Below are 23932 nucleotides of genomic sequence, written 5' to 3'. Positions count from 1 at the left end.
AGTTTCCTGATCATATAAATCCACAACGTCCACTTTGCCCAGCCTGCTTTTATTGAAAATAAATAATTAGAAAACAAGTTTAATGTGATAATCAAAGCTGTACAACCAAATCACTGCATGTCAGTCGCTCATATCGATATTACAGTTTTGTGCCGATGAAACATTTACTGAAACAGCTTCTGCGTTATTAGAAGAGGGACTCTGTGTCTGAATCTCTTCCTTTGTTTGGTTTTCTTTGTGGTGATGTCGTTTCTTTCTGGTATTTGGACTATGAGTGTTTTTTTTTAACTCTCTGTCTCAGTTATTTCCTCTTCAGTCTGTTTCATTTCTCTCGTCTTTTTCTCTCCTGATCTCTGCTTCCTGTTTGGCTTCATTATCTGACCGGTCACATGAAGGAGTTCTGTCACTTCCTGGTTAATCAGATCCGCTCAATGATTGGCTCCCTGGAGAAAAAGCAGGACTCATGCTCCATTCATGCGGTGTCGGACACGTCGGAAAAAACAGTTTTGTGTTGGAAAACGCACGTGAACGCCCGCTCAAGTTGGAAGAACAACTTGGAAACTTGGGAAATAATTAGGTGCCCAATTTGCCGTAGCTGAGATCTATCGTCATCAACGAAGGGAGGCAAATGAGGTTTTGTTAATGCAAAAAACACTTTTGATTAATTCACGTATTGCACATCGACTTATTGCTGAAATATAACTTGTAACAGAGACATTCACAAGTCTTCTTCGAGGCATCCACGATGTTTGTCAGACTTTCTGAACTGAAATCAGGTGAACGCACTGAAGCCAGAAGACTGACCTCCCAACTCGGAAACTGGGACCACACGAGAATACAGCATCAGATCTGTGTGTGTGTGTGTGTGTGTGTGTGTGTGTGTGTGTGTGTGAGTGTGTTACCTGTACAGGTGGTCTGGATGTGATCACTGATCCGTTCTTGCTGTAGGTGTACACAGTGAAGTCTGCAGGGAGCAGCAGGCTGAAAACAAAGACGACAACAACATTTAATGTGTTTGTATCTGTTTCAATATCTCTTTAATATCGTAAATAACGGACGCATGCTGGTTCGATACGGACCGATTGAAACCTTTTTGTTTTGTTTTAAGATTAGTTTTGAGCTTTTTGTGCCTTTTTAGTGAAACAGGACAGTGGCTATAGTAGGAAATCAGCAAGAGAGAGAGAGAGAGAGAGAGAGAGAGAGAGAGAGAGAGAGAGAGAGAGAGAGAGAGAGAGAGAGAGAGAGAGAGAGAGAGAGAGAGTGGGGAATGATATGCAGGAAAAGAGCCACAGGTCAGATTTGACCCCGGGCCGCCCTGGTGACCCAGTTGTATCATTTAAGGAGAAGAAATATGATTTGTTTGGATAAAACAGCAGCCGTTTGACATCAACAAACACTTGAAAACTAAAGATAATCAGCTGTTTCCTCTTCTCTTACATCATGAACGGAGGGATCTGATTGGCCAATCATCAGCTTCTGATATGATGTCATTAGAGCAGATGATACTGTGTTGTAGTTCAGTAAACAGAGTCCTTATGACAACACACACACACACACACACACACACACACACACACACACACACACACACACACACACACACACACACACACACACACACACACACACACACACACACACACACACACACACACACACACACACACACACACACACACAGTCAAATGATATGAAATCAGAACTTACTCGTTTCTCTCCAGACGAACGACGTGATCACTCCCGTCCACACTGATGACGTACGAGACCTGAAGAGAGACAAAGCAGAAGATAAATCTACAGACGTCTTCATTTTTTACAGCAGCAATATATTTAGTTATCTATGGGATCTTTTTGGCTTTATTACCGACAGGTCAGCTGGAAATAGAGCGGCCACTGCGGCGAGGACTACAGCCTTCGTACATGCTAATACTTAATGATGTGGTTTTATTTGAAATCAAACCGCTTATTTTTATCTATTTTTCCATTAATGGGTAAAATTTACAATTTTCAATGATTAAAAATGTGTATTTGTTGTTTTTGGAAGGTATCTCATGACCCCCCTCCCCTCAAGGTGGACCCCACTTTGGTAACTACCCAAAAGCATTAGTTGGTCTCATCATAGAAAAAAATACAGATCGGGCTTTGACTTTGAAAAGCATAACGGAGCCATGCTGGAGTTTGGCTCACGGTGGCGCAGTGGTTAGTGAGTGCGCCCCATGTATGGAGGCTGTAGTCCTCCAAGCGGGCGGCCTGGGGTTGAATCCGGCCTGTGGCTCCTTTCCCGCATGTCATTCCCTACTCTCTCTCTCTCCCTGATTTTTAACTCTATCCACACTGTCCTATCTCTACGATAAAGGCCCAAAAAGCCCAAAAATAAATCTTTAAAACAAGCACAAGTCTTTGGCTCCGAGGTCTCGGTAACTCTCGGTACCTCGGACCGTGAGCAGTTGTTCACTGTCTCCAGACTGAGTGAACTACAATCTCATTCTCGTTTATGAGTTTCAAAATGAACTCGCTCTCTTCACGCTCCACACATCCAGGCACAGCACGGCGCTCTGAAAATAGGTGGAGAGACAGATCTGCTGAGTTTGAACCGCAGTAACAGTGAGGGGGTTCAAATGCGTGAATTTAAAAAGTGGGTGTCACTTGTCACAGCGTGTGGGTTTGACACCCGTGGATTTCACAGCCTCTCCGTCATGATTAAGAGTGGAATATAATTGTGATCTTTGATTTATAATCTTCAATACTCGATCTTTCATGTTATGAATGACTTCTCTTTGATCTCTCTAATTATTATGTTGCTGTTGTGTTTGTCCGATTGTTGCCACAGACACAAAAGTTCTTAATGAATTAAACTATTTAAAAACTCATGTTGTAACAGTCTGTGGTTTAACGACTCCGACAGTAAATCACTGAAGAGTGATGGTGCCAGTCCAACAGATTCTGAATAATGAAGTCTTTTGTGAAATGATTCCAGACACACAGATCGCAAAGACAGGTGTCAAGTGAAATTAAATCATAATAAAAAGAGCCCACACACGCCTGTACAATGATACAACAAATTAAATACTGCAATAAAAAATTAAGAGCATGGAGCGCAGGCGGCCCAGGTTCGATGCCGACCTGTGGCTTCTTTCCCACATTGTTCCCCACTCTCTGTCTCCCCCCAGATTCTTTCTCCATCTACTGTCCTGTCTCTAAATAAAATAAAATCTTAAAACAATAAATACAGAGCACAGATCAAAACCATGAACAGGGTAATGACCGTATGATGTCTGAGAGGTGATTGGCCGGTGTCTAAAACGTGCGACATCATGAGTCTGATGAAAGGTAAGACGAGGTTTGTCCCAAAGGAGTGAAGAGGAGAGAAAAAGTCGAATAAACTTCAAAACTAAACTCCAAGGTCAGCCGAGCCTCTGACTCACCTGGCAGACATTCACCTCTGTGTGTGTGTGTGTGTGTGTGTGTGTGTGTGTGTGTGTGTGTGTGTGTGTGTGTGTGTGCAAGAGAGAGAGAGCTGCATCTATCAGCAGGTGAGTGATTACTGCGTAGGTGAACACATGGGCAGGTGGTGTGTGTGTGTGTGTGTGTGTGTGTGTGTGTGTGTGTGTGTGTGTGTGTGTGTTTGAGGTGAATGAGGACAGGAAGTCAGCGGTTGACTACATCAACCAGCTGCCAACAGCGGCTCTTCCGTCCTCCAACAGAGAGCGAGTGAGACTGAATCCAACTCCCACAGCAACAAACAAACTGGAGAGATGTGAAAAGGTTTTTTTTGGGGCTACTGGCGCCCCAAAGCTAGGCGTAAGATTTAAGTGATAACTTAAACGTCTCAGCTTGTGGAACACCTTGAATGTAAGAAACTGCTTCACCTCGTCATAAGTTAGACTCAAACTAGGATAAGTTTGTACACACACAGAGCTGGTGCGAGCCGGTATGTGCTGCAAACATGAACAGTGATGACCGAAACTTAACTCCGAGATAAGCTAAAGCTCTGCACCTCCTCCTGCTTGTTTAAGAAAAGGACAACATTTGTTTACTTTGTCTATGCATCAGTTTGGCTGCAGGAGCCTGCAACACTTTTCACTTTATCTCCACTGCAGTCTTCAGAGTTTAATTTCTTCTTTTCAGGATCTGTAAAGTCATATCTGCTCTCACACTGACTCACAACATCTTGTAGCTGGAGTCATGAAACAAACACAGCTGGACTCACAGAGTGAACTGGCTCCACATCCATCGTCTGTCTGAGAATGAGCCAAAAGAGCCTCGAAATAACGACGGGTTTATAACGAAAGGTAAAGAGGACACACACAGAATCTGCACAGATAGAAGCAAACTGAAACGACACCTGGGACGACTTTATCCTAAACTTTATAAAGCATGTGAAGCAGCAGTTTTAAACATCTCTACCAGACTGTTGGAGTTCATGTTTCATTTCTGGATCGACAGAAACTTCAGCGCGCAAAAACGTACAAATCTGGGGCGCTGGTGGTGCAGTGGTTAGTGCGTGCGCCCCATGTATGGAGGCTATAGTCCTTCAAGCGGGGGCGGCCCGGGTTCAAATCTGGCATGTGGCGCATGTAATTCCCAACTCTCTCTCTCTCTCTGGTTTCCAACTCTATCCACTGTCCTGTCTCTCCAATAAAGGCCCAAAAAGCCCAAAAATAAATCTTAAAAAAATCGTACAAATCTGATTTGCTAAATTGTAGATTTTTAAGGTTTTATGTAACGATAACGACCTATAAGCTGGTTGCTTGTTTTGCTGTCTGTGTGTTTCAGGTTCCCAGTGGGTGTGGCCTGGTCGACGTGGACTGGGAGCCCCCCACTTCCTCATTGTGGGAGACCGGGAGAGAGAGGCTGCTCCCCAAAGCTCCTCATTCCTTTTGTTAAGTTGGTAGATTAATGTGGTTGTGAGTAAATGTAACTCCTCGTCTCCTCCACTCATTGGTCACTGGCTTTGAGCCGGCCGTGTCATCTAATCTAACGATCTTTATAATAAATGTTAATAATGAGGTTTTCCTGTCTGTCCTCTCGTTCAGAGAGTCGAGTCCTGCAGGCAGATCAGTGGGAGGTGACGTGTTACAGATACCACTGTGCTGACATCATATCATGACAGGGCTGAGCCGTATCAACACAGCTGGGAGGAAATCATGTAAATCATACTGTACACTGTTTATAATCAGCAGTGTGAGGTCAGGAGGGAACATCACAAAACGAACGGAGAAATAAGATTAAACCAGCTCCAAAGTTTAGCAGTTATAAGATACATGAACGCAATCATTTTTACACCGTTCAGAAGGAGAAACTCACTTCGATGTCTTTCATGTACAAAGAGTTTAAAAGCAGCTTCTAAATGAATCACTTTCTGTTTTACAGAGCTGATAAATCTCCTAAAAGGATCTGTTGGTGGGTGTTTGTTGTTCACACATAGCACGCAGAGACTCGCTCTCTTTATTTCTGTTTATTATAATTTTTAATTTGCAAACACGGGGTGTAAATAATCCCAGAGAGACGACTCGTCAGGATGTGGAAATGAGCAGCTGCACACTTTGTAACCTTCGTGCCTGAGTTCATTTGCAGAAGACCCATCACAGCTGGAATCGATGAGGATTAGAAAATAATGTAGTTCAGCTGAGTTGGGTCACGTGTACGTCTATTTATATTAAAGATGGCATCTCACAGATACCTTCAAAAAGACTTAAAGGTCACATATTCTGTAAAACACACTTCACCATGTTTCTCTAACTCTAATGTGTCTCTAGCCTGTCTACAAACCCCCCAATGATGAGAAAAGTCCATCCTCTCCGTCTTTTGTCTGCTCCACTTTTCAGAAAATGTGTGCTCAAACAGGCCGTTTGGAGATTTTCCCTTCATGACATCACAAAGGGCAGTAGCCCCTCCCCCAGGTGGGTGACACTCCCACAGCTAGGTGTTTGTTCTGCCCTCTGAGTCTGTCTTCTCACCGTAAACAATAGGACATGGAGCGAGAAAGCCCGAGTACACCCAAAACCTTCCAAGGAGGGGGGGCGTGGTCAGACACCGCTCATTTACATATTTAAAGATACAGACACAGTATCAGCCTGTTCTGAGCAGGGCTGAAATAGAGGGGTTTATAGACATGATGAAATACAGGATCAGAGTGGATTTAGAACAAGAAACTTCACAGACATGTTTTGAGGAGCTCTGAGACTTATTTAAACTGGTTGAAGAGGAGGAGAATATGTGACCTTTAAAATAAATGAAAGTGTTAACTTAAAGTCAGAAGCCGGCTGTTTAGTGTGTAGAGACGTGACGATGGAATCGATCTGAACATCCGACTCTCAGAGAGGATTGCTCAACACATTTGTAGTTTGAAAATGTTCTTAAATCTCCGACAATCAAGTGTTTTAAACTGAACGCACTACATGTTGATAAAATGATTAAATAACGAGGGCAGAGTGACGCTGATGAGACGTGGAGTGATTGTAAAGACTTCTGATGTTGTTTGTTGCCCGCAGAGATTAAAACACGTCTGACAGAGGGGAGAGAAAAACATGGCTGCAGGCTGACACACACACACACACACACACACACACACACACACACACACACACACACACACACACACACACACACACACACACAAACTCAAAGAAAATGCACACAGCCTAATATCATTCTTTCACACAATGTCACTCCCTCTGGAGTATGCTCACATTTCTACGTAGTGTAAGTGTGAATATGAGTGTGTGTGTGAGTGTGTGTGTGTGTGTGTGTGTGTGTGTGTGTGTGTGTGTGTGTGTGTACTGGACTTGTTCCAGCAAGCAGGGTGGAAAAGAAAATGACAGCGATGGAAACACACACACACACACAGCAGACTAAATCTTCCTCTAACAACACGTCTCTGCTCAGAGTGTGTGTGTGTGTGTGTGTGTGTGTGTGTGTGTGTGTGTGTGTGTGTGTGTGTGTGTGTGTGTGTGTGTATGTGTGTGTGTGTGTGTGTGTGTGTGTGTGTGTGTGTGTGTGTGTGTGTGTTTTAAGGTGGTCCTGCGACATTAACAGTCTTCCTATGAAACAGTAACGTGGAGGAGTTTCAGGTCCACCTTACTCTCTGACTCATTTCAAACTGACAAAGTGTGATTTCAGTGAACTGCTCGTCATCCGTGACCGAGGAGCCAAACTAGTAAAATCCAGTTTTTTTTTCTTCTTCTGTGGAACCTTCAATCTGCTGCTCAGGTTCTACTGGGGACACTTTTCTGCTGTGCACCAACCCATTTTAAATTATTTTTAATTCCATACGTTCTATGAGTTATTTCAGAACATGCTACAGCTGCTCTTACAGACTAACTGAATGTAAACTGAGACATGTCATAACACTTCTCATTGCACTCCTCCAGTGATCCTCATATGGACTTCTAAAAAAACACAGTGTTTCAGCAGGGCTTTATGCTGTGCTCCTTTCGGAAATTCCAGTTTGTCGGCCTGATATATCATCAGGAACGCCCTCCTGAAGTCAGGAGACACAAACTCAGAAAACCTTTAGAGGCCCGGGTTAAAATCCAACATGGCTGCGTCATCTGTGCATCAACCAATCAATAATTTTTTGTGTGTTACAAAAAGTGTTACCTCGAGACGCTTTTCAAAAGAGCATATGGGATAAGATGCAGGAAGGATTTCTCCTTTGTATTCATGGCGTTCCTGTTGTCCAAACTTCCTCGCCGCTGAGGTGGAGGTCGGAGCAGGCCGTGTATGAATGAGGACGACACAGACCGAGGCCCTTTCCGAATAGCCACAGTTCAGTAGGCAGTACGTACTTTTCAGTATACTGAACTCTCGTGGTCATTCAGTATGCATTTTTTGGGTCCACCTCAGTATACTGAACATTTCAGTATGGATACTAACTTCCGGGTTTTATGCAGCATGGATCGTATGCGTGCTTTCAGGACATGAATTGTATTTTACCACCCACAATGCAGTGCGAAATTAAACGTAAATCGTCACGTCACGTCCGCCTCCAAATCAAAACAAACGAGCGTGGATTAATTGAATCAATTTTTAATCTAGAGTTAAAGTCCCAACTGAAATCACTACTTTTAATTAACAACAGAAAATAAAACAAATATCTGCATTATTATAAAACCTTTCTCCCTCTATTTAAATAATGATTTCACTATTTAAATAATGATCTCACTATTTTGTGTCTTTATTGGTTTATTTTATATTCTGTATGTTACTGTCTTTCATTTGTTCTTTCCTTTATGTACTGTATGTTATTTAGTTATTGAATCTGTCTTTTACTTGATTTACATTGTGATATTGTTTTTTGTTTACCTGACTGTATATGTGCATTACTCTTCTTGAATAAAGCTAAACAAAAAAAACAAAAAAAACAGGTGGATGCGGCCGGTTTGGGAAACGTAAATGACGTCACTTCCATACTGAATGAATCAGAAGAAGTAGGAACAAATATCTGCCTACTGAATAGTAGGTACTAAACAGTATACAGCACAGATAGTAGGTACTGCCTACTGACAGACTGAGTAGGTACTTTGTAATTCAGATACAGCCCGATACTAGTGGCTGAGCGTCAGGGACGTCGGGTGGTCGCCCCCTGTAACTTTTGAGTTTATTAGCAGCTACGTCCTCTTTTTGTGTAATTAAATCAATCACACCGATGGTATTGTGTAAGCTCTATCTGAGGACGTGCTGTTGTGTTATTTTCCCGTGCAAACTATCACATAGTGTGTTGTTATCGCCTGGTAAAAGCTAACAAAACCAAGGTTCTCTTGGAGGCGTCCATGTTGGTTGCCCGACTCGTTGCCGACAGAACGTCGGGTAGGATGTCGTTAAATCTCTCTCCCTCATCATGTTCAGGTTTACTCTTCTTAAACATCCTGAAACTCCTCAGATGTTATTTCAAGTTTTAAAGAGTGTGTGATGTGTTTTTGTTTAAGTGAGAGAGATAACATACTGCGCACTCAGCGAGGGTGGAGTGGAACACACACACACACACACACACACACACACACACACACACACACACACACACACACAGGAGGTGGACCTGCTGAGTGTGTTTTCCTGAAGGTCAGAGATCACACAAAGAAAACTACACTTAAATGTTACAGCATCGTGGACCCTCGGTACCTGATTGGGGAGTCGTCCGTCCACGTCCCGCCTCAGCCTGCCTCCGATTGGTCGAGGGACGGTCAGCTGATAGGAGGAGAGGTGTTCTGTCTGCTGGGAGTCTGCAGGAGGAAAAACAGTCAGGAGTCATTAACACTGAAGGAAACTGAGCGCTGAATAGGCGTAAAACAAATAAATTGAAGTTTAAAATAACTATTCCCTCGGAGTACAGACCGGCAGAAAAATACTAAAATAAATCTCAAAATTATGTTTTTGAAAAACCTCACTGAGATGAAGAATCTCCTTTACAAGAGCAACAACACAGGCAGTAACACACTTTAACACAGTTACACAACACAGGTCGACACATCGTTGGTTATCGAGCAGAATGTTAGTAGAAACAGCCTCTACAACCTGAAGCATCATCCTCACACATCGTCCAGGACACATTATACCCATTTTCTACCTTTTAAAACAGTTACCTGTGACACTCAGGTTACCCAAATGTATGTTCAACAACACTGTCAAAGTGGATTTTTCACAATACGTCCCCTTTAAGAGACCTATCCCCAAATCCTGCTGCAGAAGATTCAAGCTGCAGGAAGAGCAGAACCTGAAACGGCTTTGTTTCCCCATTTCAAGACGCAGTTTGGGAACAGAGAACGACTCGAGCGTACCGAGAACGATGATGATATTTATTACAAAATGGTTCTGAAGAGCATAACCTCAGTAAATGGACTTCAGCTTGTATCATGCTTTTCTTCTGACTACTCAAAGTGTTTTACACGGCAGCTCACACCGACACGTTCACACACTGATGGTAGAGGCTGCTGTGTAAAGTGTTTATCAGAAGAAACTGACAAAGCAGAGGGAGCAACTTGGGGTTAAGTGTGTTGCCCAAGGACACATCGGACATGTTGCTGCAGGAGCTGGGGATCAAACCCCCGACCTTCCAGTTGAGAGACAACCGACTCTACCAACTGAGCCACAGCCGCCGAGTAAATGTCTGAACTTCTAAACACCTTTATCATGTGTGTGTTTTGTTTTTGAGTCTGTTTTAATGATTGTTTATTGCCTTCATGCTTTCAGTCCACATAAAAAAATTGCCTATTTGCACAAAAGTGAAGCTTAAATACACCCGTGATATGTATTTTTAAAGATGCGCTTTGTAGTTTTGATAGAGAAATGTGAAAGTTGGCATTTACAGATTCTGTGGTATATGTTCATAACTCTACACACAAACTAACTAACTAGATACTGTTTGAAGATAAAATGTAACGTTAGAAGTTATGGCGGGGGGCGCTACAGTGAAGCCGTAACTCTCCTGGTAGCTTTTTTAGCTCCAAACAGTGTTCCAGGGACCCATATTCTTCTTTGAGTATCCAGTTCAGAAAATATAGCAGAGAATTGTTTCACTTCTCCAACTTTAACATTTCACCACCAAAACTCCATAGTGCAGCTTTAACGTTACATATTGCAGCGCTCATTTGGAGCCACAGACACTGCAGCTTTGTCGGCGTCCCACTACTTCCTCTAAGAACAAAAAACATGTTTAACTAAAATGTCAAAGATTCCCCAGGTGGGTACGATCCACAGCAGACACTCACAGCTACCGAAAGTGTAGGAGTCTTCGGTTGCGTTTCCTGTCACAGCTCCTCCTCTACTTTGATCAAATTCTGAATAATGTTTCATGAGGCTGGGGGTTTTTGCAATACCACAAACATGGTGTCCCTGTATGCTTTTTCTATTTTCTTACCTTCGTTATTTTGATCTCTCATGCTGTGTTTTTGCAGATATATGCTGTGTTGCTCTGTATTGGTGTGTGCCTTTTTGTTGGTGTGCGGATGTGGTTTTTCTATTGTTTTTATCTATTGATTCGAGTGGAAGAAGCTGAATGTTTGGCCGCACTTTGGGTCCAAGACCAATTTCCCCGAGGGGACAATAAAGTGTATCGTATCGTTATCAGATGCATACAGAGCCACAGGAGCCTCTGTCGTCAACAGAGCTGTCAATCATGTTGTTCATCAAACCAGCCTTCTGACATGTCCTCCATCTTTTTACACAGTCCTATCAATAAAAATAGGTTTTTACAACTTGGCTGATTACTGTATGAAATAAACATATAGCTCCGTAGTGTTTGGTGAAACAAAAAAAATCACAATAATGTAAAAAATATTATCAAAAAAATAAACTTTCGCCTGTTAACGTGGATACATCTGAGAAAGAAACATCCTGAGTAAGCTGTTGTCTTAAGGGTCACACACCTCTGCACCAGTCACAGGCTCACAAAGAGGTAACCATGACAACAATGCTTCTGGGCAGGATGTATTGAACTAAGTGCTCAAGGACAAACACTCTCACTGTCGGCTGACCAGCAGTCTGAGGTTCTGGTTCTAGCTCCTGACAGATTCTGCAGGAAGCTGAATCATTTATGAGTCAGAGATGGAGGCATTTATCAGACCTCCGTTATCAACAGGAGAGCACACACACACTAAATCACTAAAAACACACACACAATGAATCACTAAAAACACACACTACAACGCTAAAACACACACGTGTCGGTTTGTGGAGTATTTTGTGTTGTGAGAGTTCATTAGACACTGAAGATGTCTGCCTGCTGTGAGCTCCGTATGTACAAAAAGGAAGTCTGGAAATGTTCAGGACCAGAATGTGTGGAAACTGTCCGGAGTTCATGTGTGAGAAAAAGACCAAACACCTGAAACACAACCTGTGAATCAGCTCGATGAACACACGAAGAACAGGTTTAAAACCCATCGAAAAAAGCTGCACGTTCTTCAATTTTTATCATCAGAACACTCAGTGGTCCTCACAAGGATGGTAGAACAGGACACCGTAACACACACACACACACACACACACACACACACACACACACACACACACACACACACACACACACACACACACACACACACACACACACACACACACACACACACACACACACACACACACACACACACACACACACACACATTCTTACATCATGAGTAAAGTGTGAGCGTAGGTTCACCTCCATCTGTAAACAACACAATAGACTACCCCTGTGTGTGTGTGTGTGTGTGTGTGTGTGTGTGTGTGTGTGTGTGTAATTGTGTGTTATGGGGCGGACTCCTCTCTGGATGTTGTAATCTGTAACCGTGGTAACGGCTGCCGTGTGTGGTTAACGACCTCTGCGTCCTGTTGTCCTGCCCAGAGCAGCATCTCCCTTTGTCTTCATTTCATCGGTGAGACTCAGGATGCAGTTAGCCTAGCTTAGCATGAAGTTTGTAAATCAGGCTAAAAACTCGTCTCACTCCGTCCAAAACATTCAAACAAAATTCACCTTCTGATTAACACGTTTAACCCTTTACTTTAATCCAAATACAAACGTAATTTATTTACACAATGTGATTTCAAAACAGAGCAGTGACAAAGTTAACCTTCACTACACCTTTGTACCTTTCATTCATCACGCCGTAATAACGTTGTCCCACAGCGTGATTTTATATTGCTTTACGGCGATACAGAAGCAACGGAGGCTTAAGGAATCACACTGGGCCCGGTTGCCCCGAACCGTGATAAAGTACGATTGTTCCTCCTCTCCAGTCCCCCGCTGGCCTGAACTCACATTGCTCCAAGCTAAACCGGACATGAGCACGGTAACCTCCTGTACAAACTGTACGTCATCATCACGCCGTGTTACGACACCAGAGGGTTTAACGTCATCATGAAGCGCTGTCTCAGAGTCAGCACAGTAGAGATGAATGACTGCCACTCTACTGACTTTGAAGCCTATTTTGAGTCATTTGGGTCAGACGGCAACATCCTGGATTTCTCATTTATGCAAGGCGGCGATTGATTATACGTCATGACCACGTTGGGTACTCATGTGTGAGCACGTGCACTTATCATTCATTTCTGTACAGGTTGTTTCACAGAAGTTTGCAACAGGATATTGGCAACGTTCACCAGCAAGCACCACCAGGTGTATTGGATGCAAACAATGGAGCAGATTTTCTCCGACCAAGAATGCTAACATTGATTTTACAAATGTGCTGATAGTTGGTAGGAAAAGAGAGGAAGGTCTGCACGCTGCTCAGCTTACTGGACTGGTTTTCTTTTTTGTGCAAGCAACTGGCACAACGCCGGACGTCTGTCTGTTCGTCTGTCTATTTACTACATCTACCTGCCCGCCCGCCCGCCGAGACGCAGCAGGTTCAGAGTTTGTTTTGGTTTCAGTTTGAGCTTAACGGACAGTGAAAACCAGAGAGAAACGGGTCCTGAGTCGGTGTCCAGCTGCAGATCGGTTTGAGTGCCTGCTGCTAACAGTGGGAGTCACAGAGTGGATCAGAGGACGAGGCTGTCGGGGGTGAAGGCCGGGTTAGCACACACACACACACACACACACACACATACACACACCACACACCACACACACCACACACACCACACACTGTGGCACAGATTTAGTCTGCTCTCTCATTAGTTCTGCCTCTCTCATTAACTGTCTCGGTGTTTTCATCACCCAAAAATCAAACTAAAAAACTCCAGGACATTTTCCCTGCTGGCTGAAACTGAACCAGAGGTTTGTCCAAATAAATAAAGAATAAAAAATGACATAAAGATAAATGTGAATTAATTAAGTGTTAACTATCTAATAAACAATGTGCCTCTACACAGCTGAACCGTGAATATATTGGGGCATTTAAATGACGACTGTTTCACCAAAAGAAGAGGAACTATAATCATAGTGAGCCGAAACGCCAAGCGGATAGAGCTCGTTCCAAAACGAGGGTGATGCTGCGGGTATATGCTGGGCTGGGTGAGTGTTCCTTTAACTGTTGTCAGAGGCGGTGGACGCGCGCTTCTGGTGGCGATGAGCCCAGGAGGCGGAGCCAAATTCAAATGTTGTGTTCACGAGCTGCAACAAACATCAGTCCATCTTTAAAGGTCAGATAACAGTCAAATGTAACGGCTGTGCTGAAATAATCTGAGAGGAGGGCAGCAGCATTCTGTATCGAAAGGTGCTGGTTGGGACATTCATCACGTGTAGCTGCTGGTAACCATGGTAACTGGGCTAGTGCAACAGCTGCCAAATCGAGTTTAGGATGCTCAAATCCATCTTCATCATTCAAAATATTCAAACTGAGTCTCTGGGTGGCAACACGTACTAAATCCTAATCTGATACCAATAAAACAAAAAATAAACTTTCTTTGTTTCTGAGATTGAATAAAAGCTCATAGAGTCAAGTGAAGTTGTGTGATGAGTCAACGGCTGGGAAAACGTTGTGGTTTCAGGGGAAATGATTAGGCATCAATTTATTTTAAATTTAGTTTCCTAATGTCATGAAAATCTAAAATTAAAACATGAGGAATAATAATAACACAAAGGATCTCTCTCTCTCTCTCTCCTGTTCCTCCGTCATCGTCCGTCCTCTCCCTCCCCGTTACATAAAGTCTTTGTGTTCACATTACTGCCGGCTAAGCTGCCGTTTGTTTGTCTCATTTCAAGGAATGAATGCAGCATTTATGACTCTGTGTGTGTGTGTGTGTGTGTGTGTGTGTGTGTGTGTGTGTGTGTGTGTGTGTGTGTGTGTGTGTGTGTGGCCCTTTATTTGAAAGGATTTCTGTTTTTGTGATGATCATGCAGCTCTCAGTAGCATCAGCCGCCCCTCTCTCTCTCTCTCTCCGCTCTCTCTCTCTCCTCTCTCTCTCTGTCTGTCTCTCTCTCTCTCTCCGCTCTCTCCTCTCTCTCTCCTCTTTCTCTCTCTCTCTGTCTGTCTCTGTCTCTCTCTCCGCTCTCTCTCTGTCTCTCTCTCTCTCTCTGTCTGTCTCTGTCTCTCTCTCTCTCCTCTCTCTCTCTGTCTCTCTCTCTCTCCTCTCTCTCTCTGTCTCTGTCTCTCTCTCTCTGTCTCTCTCTCTCCTCTCTCCCTCCTCTCTCTCTCCTCTCTCTCTCCTCTCTCTCTCCTCTCTCTCGCTCCTCTCTCTCTCTGTCTGTCAGTCTTTAACGGTGTGAAAAAGAAAACGTAGAAGAAATCCTTGAGGAAGGTATTTGAAAAGAGAAAGGATTTTACTGTTTTGTATTCAAGAGATAAACTCAGAAGAAATCAAAAAGTGAATTGTAGAGAAAGAAAGTATTTTAAAGGTCACATATTATTATGTGACCTTATGTAGAATCGACTTCACCATGTTTCTCTAACACTAATATGTGTCTCTAGTCTGTCTACAAATCCCCCAGTGATGAGAAAAGTCCATCCTCTCCGTCTTTTGCCTGCTCCACTTTTCAGAAAATGTGTGCTCAAACAGGCCGTTTGGAGATTTTCCCTTCATGACATCACAAAGGGCAGTAGCCCCTCCCCCAGTTGGGTGACACTCCCACAGCTAGGTGTTTGTTCTGCCCTCTGAGTCTGCCTTCTCACTGTAAACAATAGGACATGGAGCGAGAAAGCCAGAGACACCCGAGCCTCTTCCAGAGAGGGGGCGTGGTCAGACACAGCTCATTTACATATTTAAAGGTACAGACACAGAAACAGCCTGTTCTGAGCAGGGCTGAAATAGAGGGGTTTATAGGCATTATCAAATACAGGATCAGAGTGGATTTAGAACAAACTTCACAGACAAGTTTTTGAGGAGCTCTGAGACTTATTTAAACTGTTTGAAGAGGAGGAGAAAATATGTGACCTTTAATATTCCTAATTTACATTTTATAACAATTAATGACTTTCAAAATCAAACCTATATTGTTATAACGTTAGTAAAAAATGCCATTATCATTACATATTTACACAAATGACTCAAATAAATGAGTATGATTATAACAGTCTTTAAATAAGTCCTCTATAGGCTTCCATAGATACCAGTTACTTCACATCTAAAGCATCTTCACTGTAATAGTAATTTCTTTCTGATGACCACATAAAATGTTTCCCAGGAAGAAGTAACACATTATTCCTGCTAAAACCACGAGTTACATCTGTTCACATCAGACTTCCTGTCAGTTGGTCTGAGGTTTGTTGACAGACTCTTCCTCTGCTGCTCACTGTCAACTCGTCAGCCTCCACCCACTGAATCACATCCTCCCTCGAAAACTCCTTCTTCCTGCTTTCACTCTCTGCTCTCAGTTCTTCACGCAGAGGTCACCTCAGGTCATCCCGAGGCTTCACAACATCGACCTAAAACTCAAACTCACATCAGAATAAAAGACCTGCAGGCGTGGGAATCTGTCAAAGTCTGGACTAAGTGTCAAACCTTTCAGTAAACCTGGAGCAGTCACTCCAAATGTTTTCAACAGAAAGAATAAGGTTAAAGCCATGACTTCGTTTTTATGTTTTCTCAATAACAGCTCTTTTTTCTCAGAAGACGCAGTGCACTCACACAGAGCTTTGCAGCGTGACGATGCCTTCAGGCGCAGGCTAAAAACTTCAGACCTACAGCCTGCTGTTATTTCTGCCATAGATAGGCTGTTTGAAGCATCAATTTCAGTATGATCACCTTTATATTTACTTTGACCTCCTTTTAAAAGTGATTTATCTGGTTTGTGAAAGATTAAGGGTCAGGGTTCATAAAAATACCTGCAGTGACAAACATTACTCATGTAGTGTCGGTGTGTCTGACTTGTTTCTCTTCAGGACACTGTTTGTCCTCCGGACTTGTCCTGATCCTGCTCTTGGCTGGTATGACACCCAAATTAACCCCCGCTGATCACCGAGGATTTGTCTAATCTAATCTTATTTACTGTAGCTTCATCCGCTGACTTTCTCTTCGACAATCGAAGCAGACAACCTCCAAAAGGAAACCTCCAGAGGATCCTAAAGTTGATCCAGAAATATTTTTTAAGAAAGTTCACAGACATGTCAAAGAAAAACAGAGAAATCTTTGAGAAAACTTCTGAAGAAAATATCTTGAACTGTCTAAAGCCGTTTTCACATCTGCACTCCTGAGAACTGCTCTGGAGAGTCTCCTGACCTGGTTGTTCACATATGCTCCTCACAGTGGGAGACTATCCCTGTCAGACGGGGGGGGGGGGGGTCTCCTGAGGTGAGACGTGATGTAAAAAAAAAAAGACGCAGAAGTAGCGGAGGAAGCAAGTGTGAAAGCACAAAAAAAACTGAGACTTTTAGAATAATTAGTGACGTCTGAATGTAAATAAATGAATCTAAGAACAAAGATTATTGATTGAGGATTTCTTAAAAGACAATCCACAGATGCCTTACATTGAAAAAAACTTGTTGATTTCAATCTAGAGATCAATCTTGAAGTCACCCTGAGTTCAGCATCAGCTCTGGATGTGGATCAGACATGTGGGTTATGATGTAACAGCAGAAACTTGACCTGACTTTTCACACATGCAATAATAGAATCACGACTGTCCTCTTTCACAGGCCGACCTGACAACCAGCCAGAAGACAATCAGAAGCTATTTGAAACCATGCCTGACTTCTTCTGCTGTAAAGGTTGTTTGATAGTTTAGATCAGAGATCAGAGTCACATCTGTGATGTTCTGAGTCTCCTCCATTGACTGTATATAAAGATGGAGGACAACCTCCTCTCGTTGTACAGGAGTCCATCTTTTTCATACAGACTATGGACTCTTTTGTTCTTACCACAGAAAAACAATCAATCAATTCCTCAATAAACTCTGATATTAAAAACAAAGATCTGGCAGGAGAGCAGAGATACAATTTTCCTTCAAGGAACAACGTGCGACTTGTTGATCCAGTAGAAGTCGCCCTAGAGCGCCAGCATGAAACCAAAACAAACTGCTGTTTGCAACAACTCCGCCATTAAGCCTCCGCTCTCCTCCAGAGACACACCTCCAACCTCCCTCACCTAGCACTCTCAAGAAGGAGTTGAGCACAAGCGGTGGACAAAATTGTTCGAGCAGCAGTTGCCTGTGGCCTGAATCGTTGTGGTAGCATGCGAATGTTAGGCAAGGCAAGTTTATTTATGTAGCACATTTCAACAACAAGGCAATTCAAAGTGCTCTTTAGTTAGCTTGTAGCTTCATATTGCATGTACATTTACACAAACTGAGCATGATCTAAAAACACTTATGTGATATTCAAATAATCAGTGAGTATGTTCTTCTTCTTCTCTCTAGTTCTTGACTAAAACAGCTTTTATACACAAGGGGAGGAGCCAGCCGTCCCGTCCATGTAAACACGGCTCTGACAACAACACAGCCAGCGGGACTCAAGCTTCTCACTCATTGTAGACAGTCATGACTCAGAGACACGTTTACACAGGAGAGACGTACTTGATGTCTGCTGAAATACTTGCTTGTGTTGGATTAATGTTGGGTCTCTGTAAATACTTTAACAAAGAGTACACTGGAGCTTTCAGTGTCATGAGAGAACTTTCGTTATGATTTACTTTATTGAAAGAAAAAATGGATTTTGAGTCATTTTTTGATCGTGATTTGAGATGCAAGTATCATCAGAGGCTGGTGCCAGTGCTCTGGATCCTCATCGAGACCGTGAGATCACATAGCAACAAGCATGACAACCACACCACAACAAGACGATTCTGTTACTCGCATCTGACAGAGTAGAAACGGAGCAGGGTGCATTCTGGGATAAAACTCTGCAGACTGGTCCTTAAACTGGAGCTGAATGTGAGCAGATTTGTTCATGTTCAGCAGGGAGACAAAAAACAGAGTGAGTCATCATTCAGGGAAACAGCAAGTGTGTGTGTGTGTGTGTGTGTGTGTGTGTGTGTGTGTGTGTGTGTGTGTGTGTGTGTGTGTGTGTGTGTGTGTTCCTAGTAATCTAATCGCTCAGATTCATTCAGACTCTCTGGACGTTTTAGTGTTTCTGTCTCAGCTCACTGCTCACAGTCCACACACACATCCAGCAGACACACACACACACACACACACACACACACACACACACACACACAGAAAAACACAAACGCACTGTCAGACTTGAGTGTTGAACAGGGTTTACTTCCTGTCAGTGTTGGGAGCTGAAGGATTCAGCTGTGCGCCTGGTGGACAACGACGCTAAGCTGCTTAAAGCTCAACCTGCCTGAGCGAGATGCAGAAACACACACACACACACACACACACACACACACACACACACACACACACACACACACACACACACACACACACACACACACACACACACACACACACACACACACACACACACACACACACACACACACACACACACACACACACACACACACACACACACACACACACACACACACACACACACACACACACACACACGCTTAGCAGTCCATGTATATGTTCATGAATTTCTTGGATTTTCTTACTGTCTCACAGTTTTTACAGAAACATGAAGATGGAGAGAAATGAATCTCTAACCTGGTTGAAGATATATTCATGTTTATTCAAACTATTTTAATTCAAGATTTTACAACTGAGGTCACAGGCACCTGACGTCGGGTCATTTCTCCTGCACACTGTCTGAATTGCACAAATAGATTGTTGATGTTTCAGTACCAAAATGTTGCCAATGTATTAGTTTAACATAAAAGAAAGTTTTGCATCTTTAAGAAACGCCAGGAGGAGTTGTTTAACGTCAACGACCACCGCTGCTCCGTCTCTTCTGCACGCCACAACTTCGGGTTAAAAATATGTTGTGTTTATAAAGCTTCGGTAATTTTGGAGTAATAAGGTGAAGTCAAACCAAAGAAGAGGTGTGAGTGACGTCAGCCATATGTTACAGTCATATGTTAAGCGTTACACCGCGCCCACCTGTCAATCATGTCAACACGCCCGACTATGGCTAACACGTATCGTTTTCAAAATCAAAACAGAGCTGTTTTTAAAAATCCGCCCCCGTGCAGTGTGTGCCAGTGATGACTAATCAGACCTGTTTGTTTTTTTTGTACCAGGCTGTAAACATGTTTATTTATGCTGTAAAAACAGTTGTTTTGAATGTGGTGTGTATGTGACTTCCTGTGTTCCTGCAGCCAGACTCAAGCAGGATTTTTCCACTTTGCATTGGCTTCATTTTTCAACACCGGAGGTCACCGCTTCGTTTAAACCCATGTGTGACTGTTTGTCACCTATCAGCCAGTTTACACTTCATCAATGATAAAAACAAGTCGTTCTACTGCACTCCTGAAAACTCTCGACATAGTTTGGGGTAGGTGTGATTTAACACAATCGACCAAAGAGGAAATCGAGGGGGCGAGGTGATGACGTCGTTGATGATGCTGAGCGGAGTTTCTCTGCTTTATCCTCTCTACTGATCGCCTCAGTTGTCTGTATCATGTTTTGCTGTTGTGTGGTGAAAATGTCCTTTTACATATTGTAGTGATATTAACAAAGATACAGACACCATTAGTGAACACCCTTCCTCCTCCTCCTGCACGCACTGACCAGCGGCCTCTTACCCTAAACCAAACGGAGTGTTTCAAATTGTTTAAGAGCGTCTCCGTCTCCTGCTATAAGGTGCATGTTTGAAAGGCTTTCCTAGAAAATATCAGTACCTGAATGTGCTGAAATGGTCAAAATGTCAGGAGTTCATATGAGAAAAAGGCTTTAAAGTCTGAAAGCCGCCAATGAGCTCCTGCTGTAGCTTTAAGTCTTTACCTGTTGCACAAGCCAGCCGCACATTATGTCTCCGCGTTAAGAGGTTTAACCTCCGTCTGTATGAATTAAACTTTACAGATCCCCTTTCCGAGGAAGGATTATTACCATGATATTAGAACTATGTGTCCATGATCGGAAAATCTCAGGGGGAATTTGACCCAGAAGTTTCCGTCCTCTGTGAATGAATGTAAACGTTCATTCATACAGACGGAGGTTAAACCTCTTAACACACAGACATAATGTGCTGCTGGCTGCTGGCTTGTGCAACATGTGTAGATTTAAAGGTACTGCAAGGACTGAAAGGTAGACTCTATCCAGGTGCATTATGGGAAATGTAGGTTTCAGGGACTCTGGACTTCAGGATGGGATGTTTCTCCCTCTGTTGCTCAGATTGGTTTGCTCTGAATTATTGAAGAGACAATAATTCAATAATAACATCTACACATGATAATTCTGCCAACTAAATCTTCAAACACTGCAAGCACCAAGAGCATGGTGACACATTACAGACGATGAAATGATGTCAATGAATCCAACTGTTTAGAAAGGACCTGCAGTGTCTCTAATCCTTTTTTTTAAAAGCAGTGAAAGGACATGACGCAGCTGCAACGGAGAAGAAGATAAACAACTGTTTTTACTCAAAAACATGAACAAACCAGGAACCTTTAAGGCTGCATATAAACTGGTGTGTTTTGTTTTAAAATAAACACAATTAACACCGAATCAATAATTTAATCACACTTTATTCAGAACTCATTCCTGTCTAACAGGGCAGCATACGCAGACTCTGTAAACTTAGTCAAAGCTCCGAAACAGTATCATGTCTAACATCTGTGCTGCCACCTCTACCTCAAACCCACCGCATTTCAGAGGGAAATGTTGAATCTTTTACTTCTCTTTTTTACAGTTCTGAGTTCAACACACTTTAGAGTTTTTACGAGACAAATGGATTTAGAGATCACACCAGTGACTGCTGCAGTTTGTTTAAGTTTTACTTTTCAGGCGGCTTCAGATGATCCAATAATTTAATCAAAATTAATTCAGAAGAGTCCAAAATATGGGGGCGCAGATGGACTAGCGGTAAGGTCACACCCCACGTACAGAGGCAACAGTCCTCCAAGAGGGCAGCCGAGGTTCGAGTCCAACCTGTGCCCGTCATTCCTCACTATAGGCAAAAAGTCCAGAAAGAAAATACAAAACCTCGCAGAGGGGTCACGTCTCATCCTGAAGACCTTCCTCTGTAATAACAACCATGTAACTGAGTCATTCTACACACACACACACACACACACTGAAATACACACACACACACACACACACACACACACACACACACACACTGAAATACACACACACACACACACACACACACACACACACACACACACACACACACACACACACACACACACACACACACACACACACACACACACACACACAGGATCTTATGCACTAATGGAGATATGTCAGAGTGAGGGGGCTCCCCAGCAGTTAGGGCTACGGTGTCTTGCTTATGGGCACCTTGGCAGTGCTCAGGAAGTGACCTGGCACCTCTCCAGGTACCAGACCAACTTACAGACTTGGTCCGCAACGGGACTTGAACTGGCAACCCTCCAGTTCCCAACCCAAGTCCCTACAGACTGAGCTCCTGCCGCCAAGTAGACGGTCAGTGTGCAGGAGTTTGTTTTCAATTCCTGTCAATTAAAAATAAGAAATACGTACTGGGTGCCTAGGATGATATTTGTATTGCTGTGTTCTTTATTTACTATCCCTACAGTAAAATGTGTTCACTTGTAATACGGTGTAGTAGGGCTGGGAGATATGGACCAAAACTCGATATTTTTTCACTGAATGGTGATACTCGATATATATCGATATGTCTTTTATTAGCAGTCAGTTGCACAAGTTCAACATGTACATGAAAACAAACTACCTGTTTGTGAAAATAATGAATTTTCTGCATAACAAAATAAACACAGTTGTGTGTTTTGTTAACCATTCAGTTTTTTGAGTTTTGCTCAGAGAGAGAGAGAGAGAGAGAGAGAGAGAGGAGAGAGAGGAGAGAGAGAGAGAGAGGAGCAGAGTGAAGAGCGAGAGAGAGATGAGAGAGAGAGGAGCAGAGTGAAGAGAGAGAGAGAGAGAGAGGAGCAGAGTGAAGAGCGAGAGAGAGATGAGAGAGAGAGGAGCAGAGTGAAGAGAGAGAGAGAGAGGAGCAGAGTGAAGAGCGAGAGAGAGATGAGAGAGAGAGGAGCAGAGTGAAGAGAGAGAGAGAGAGAGAGGAGAGAGAGAGAGGAGCAGAGTGAAGAGAGAGAGAGAGGAGAGAGAAAGAGGGAGAGAGGAGCAGAGTGAAGAGAGAGAGAGAGAGAGGAGCAGAGTGAAGAGAGAGAGAGGGAGAGAGAGAGAGGGAGAGAGGAGAGAGAGAGAGAGAGAAGCAGAGTGAAGAGAGAGAGAGGAGCAGAGTGAAGAGAGAGAGAGAGGAGCAGAGTGAAGAGAGAGAGGGAGAGAGAGAGAGGGAGAGAGGAGAGAGAGAGAGAGGAGCAGAGTGAAGAGAGAGAGAGATGAGAAATAGGTGAACTGGCAGCTCTACAGAAGACGCGTATTAACGTTATTTACATGAACTATATCGATATTAACGATATTGTCCTCGACTATATCTGGATTGAAAATATATCGCTATATCTTAAAAACTCGATATATCACCCAGCCCTACGGTGTAGTACAGTTTGTACTACAGTTTGTAGTGATGTCGTAACCTTCTGCTGAGTGTGGTTCAGTTCTACTCATGTTAAGTATATTCATTAGTGATGAAGTGGAATACAGTGAGATGTTGTTCTGTACTGACTGAATGACTGACTGAATGACTGACTGAATGACTGAATGACTGACTGACTGACTGACTGACTGAATGACTGACTGACTGACTGAATGACTGACTGACTGACTGACTGACTGACTGACTGAATGACTGACTGAATGACTGACTGACTGACTGACTGACTGACTGACTGACTGACTGAATGACTGACTGACTGACTGACTGACTGACTGAATGACTGACTGACTGACTGACTGAATGACTGACTGAATGACTGACTGACTGACTGACTGACTGAATGACTGACTGACTGACTGACTGACTGACTGAATGACTGACTGACTGACTGAATGACTGACTGACTGACTGACTGACTGACTGACTGAATGACTGACTGAATGACTGACTGACTGACTGACTGAATGACT

General features: G+C 43.2%; 1 protein-coding gene and 1 long non-coding RNA gene across 3 annotated transcripts in view; one reads left to right on the top strand and one right to left on the bottom strand.

Moving 5' to 3' along the window:
- LOC132974891 (uncharacterized) overlaps positions 1–23932 on the top strand; it is an 84130-nt gene that overhangs the window by 9223 nt on the left and 50975 nt on the right. The window lies entirely within an intron of this gene.
- The window catches only part of adam9 (ADAM metallopeptidase domain 9), a 45836-nt gene that overhangs the window by 18665 nt on the left and 3239 nt on the right, over positions 1–23932 (bottom strand). For both annotated transcript variants that reach the window (XM_061039121.1, XM_061039122.1), the window contains exons 2-4: positions 9124–9224; positions 1708–1766; positions 903–981 (exon numbers count right to left, since the gene is read on the bottom strand). In XM_061039121.1, coding sequence (XP_060895104.1) covers positions 903–981; positions 1708–1766; positions 9124–9224 — 239 coding nt within the window. The remainder of the gene's footprint in view (positions 1–902; positions 982–1707; positions 1767–9123; positions 9225–23932) is intronic.

This window comes from Labrus mixtus, chromosome 5 (assembly GCF_963584025.1).
Source record: "Labrus mixtus chromosome 5, fLabMix1.1, whole genome shotgun sequence".
Classification (NCBI taxonomy): domain Eukaryota; kingdom Metazoa; phylum Chordata; class Actinopteri; order Labriformes; family Labridae; genus Labrus; species Labrus mixtus.
The sequence above is the reverse complement of the archived record's forward strand: the minus strand, read 5'-3'. Positions and strand labels throughout refer to the sequence as shown.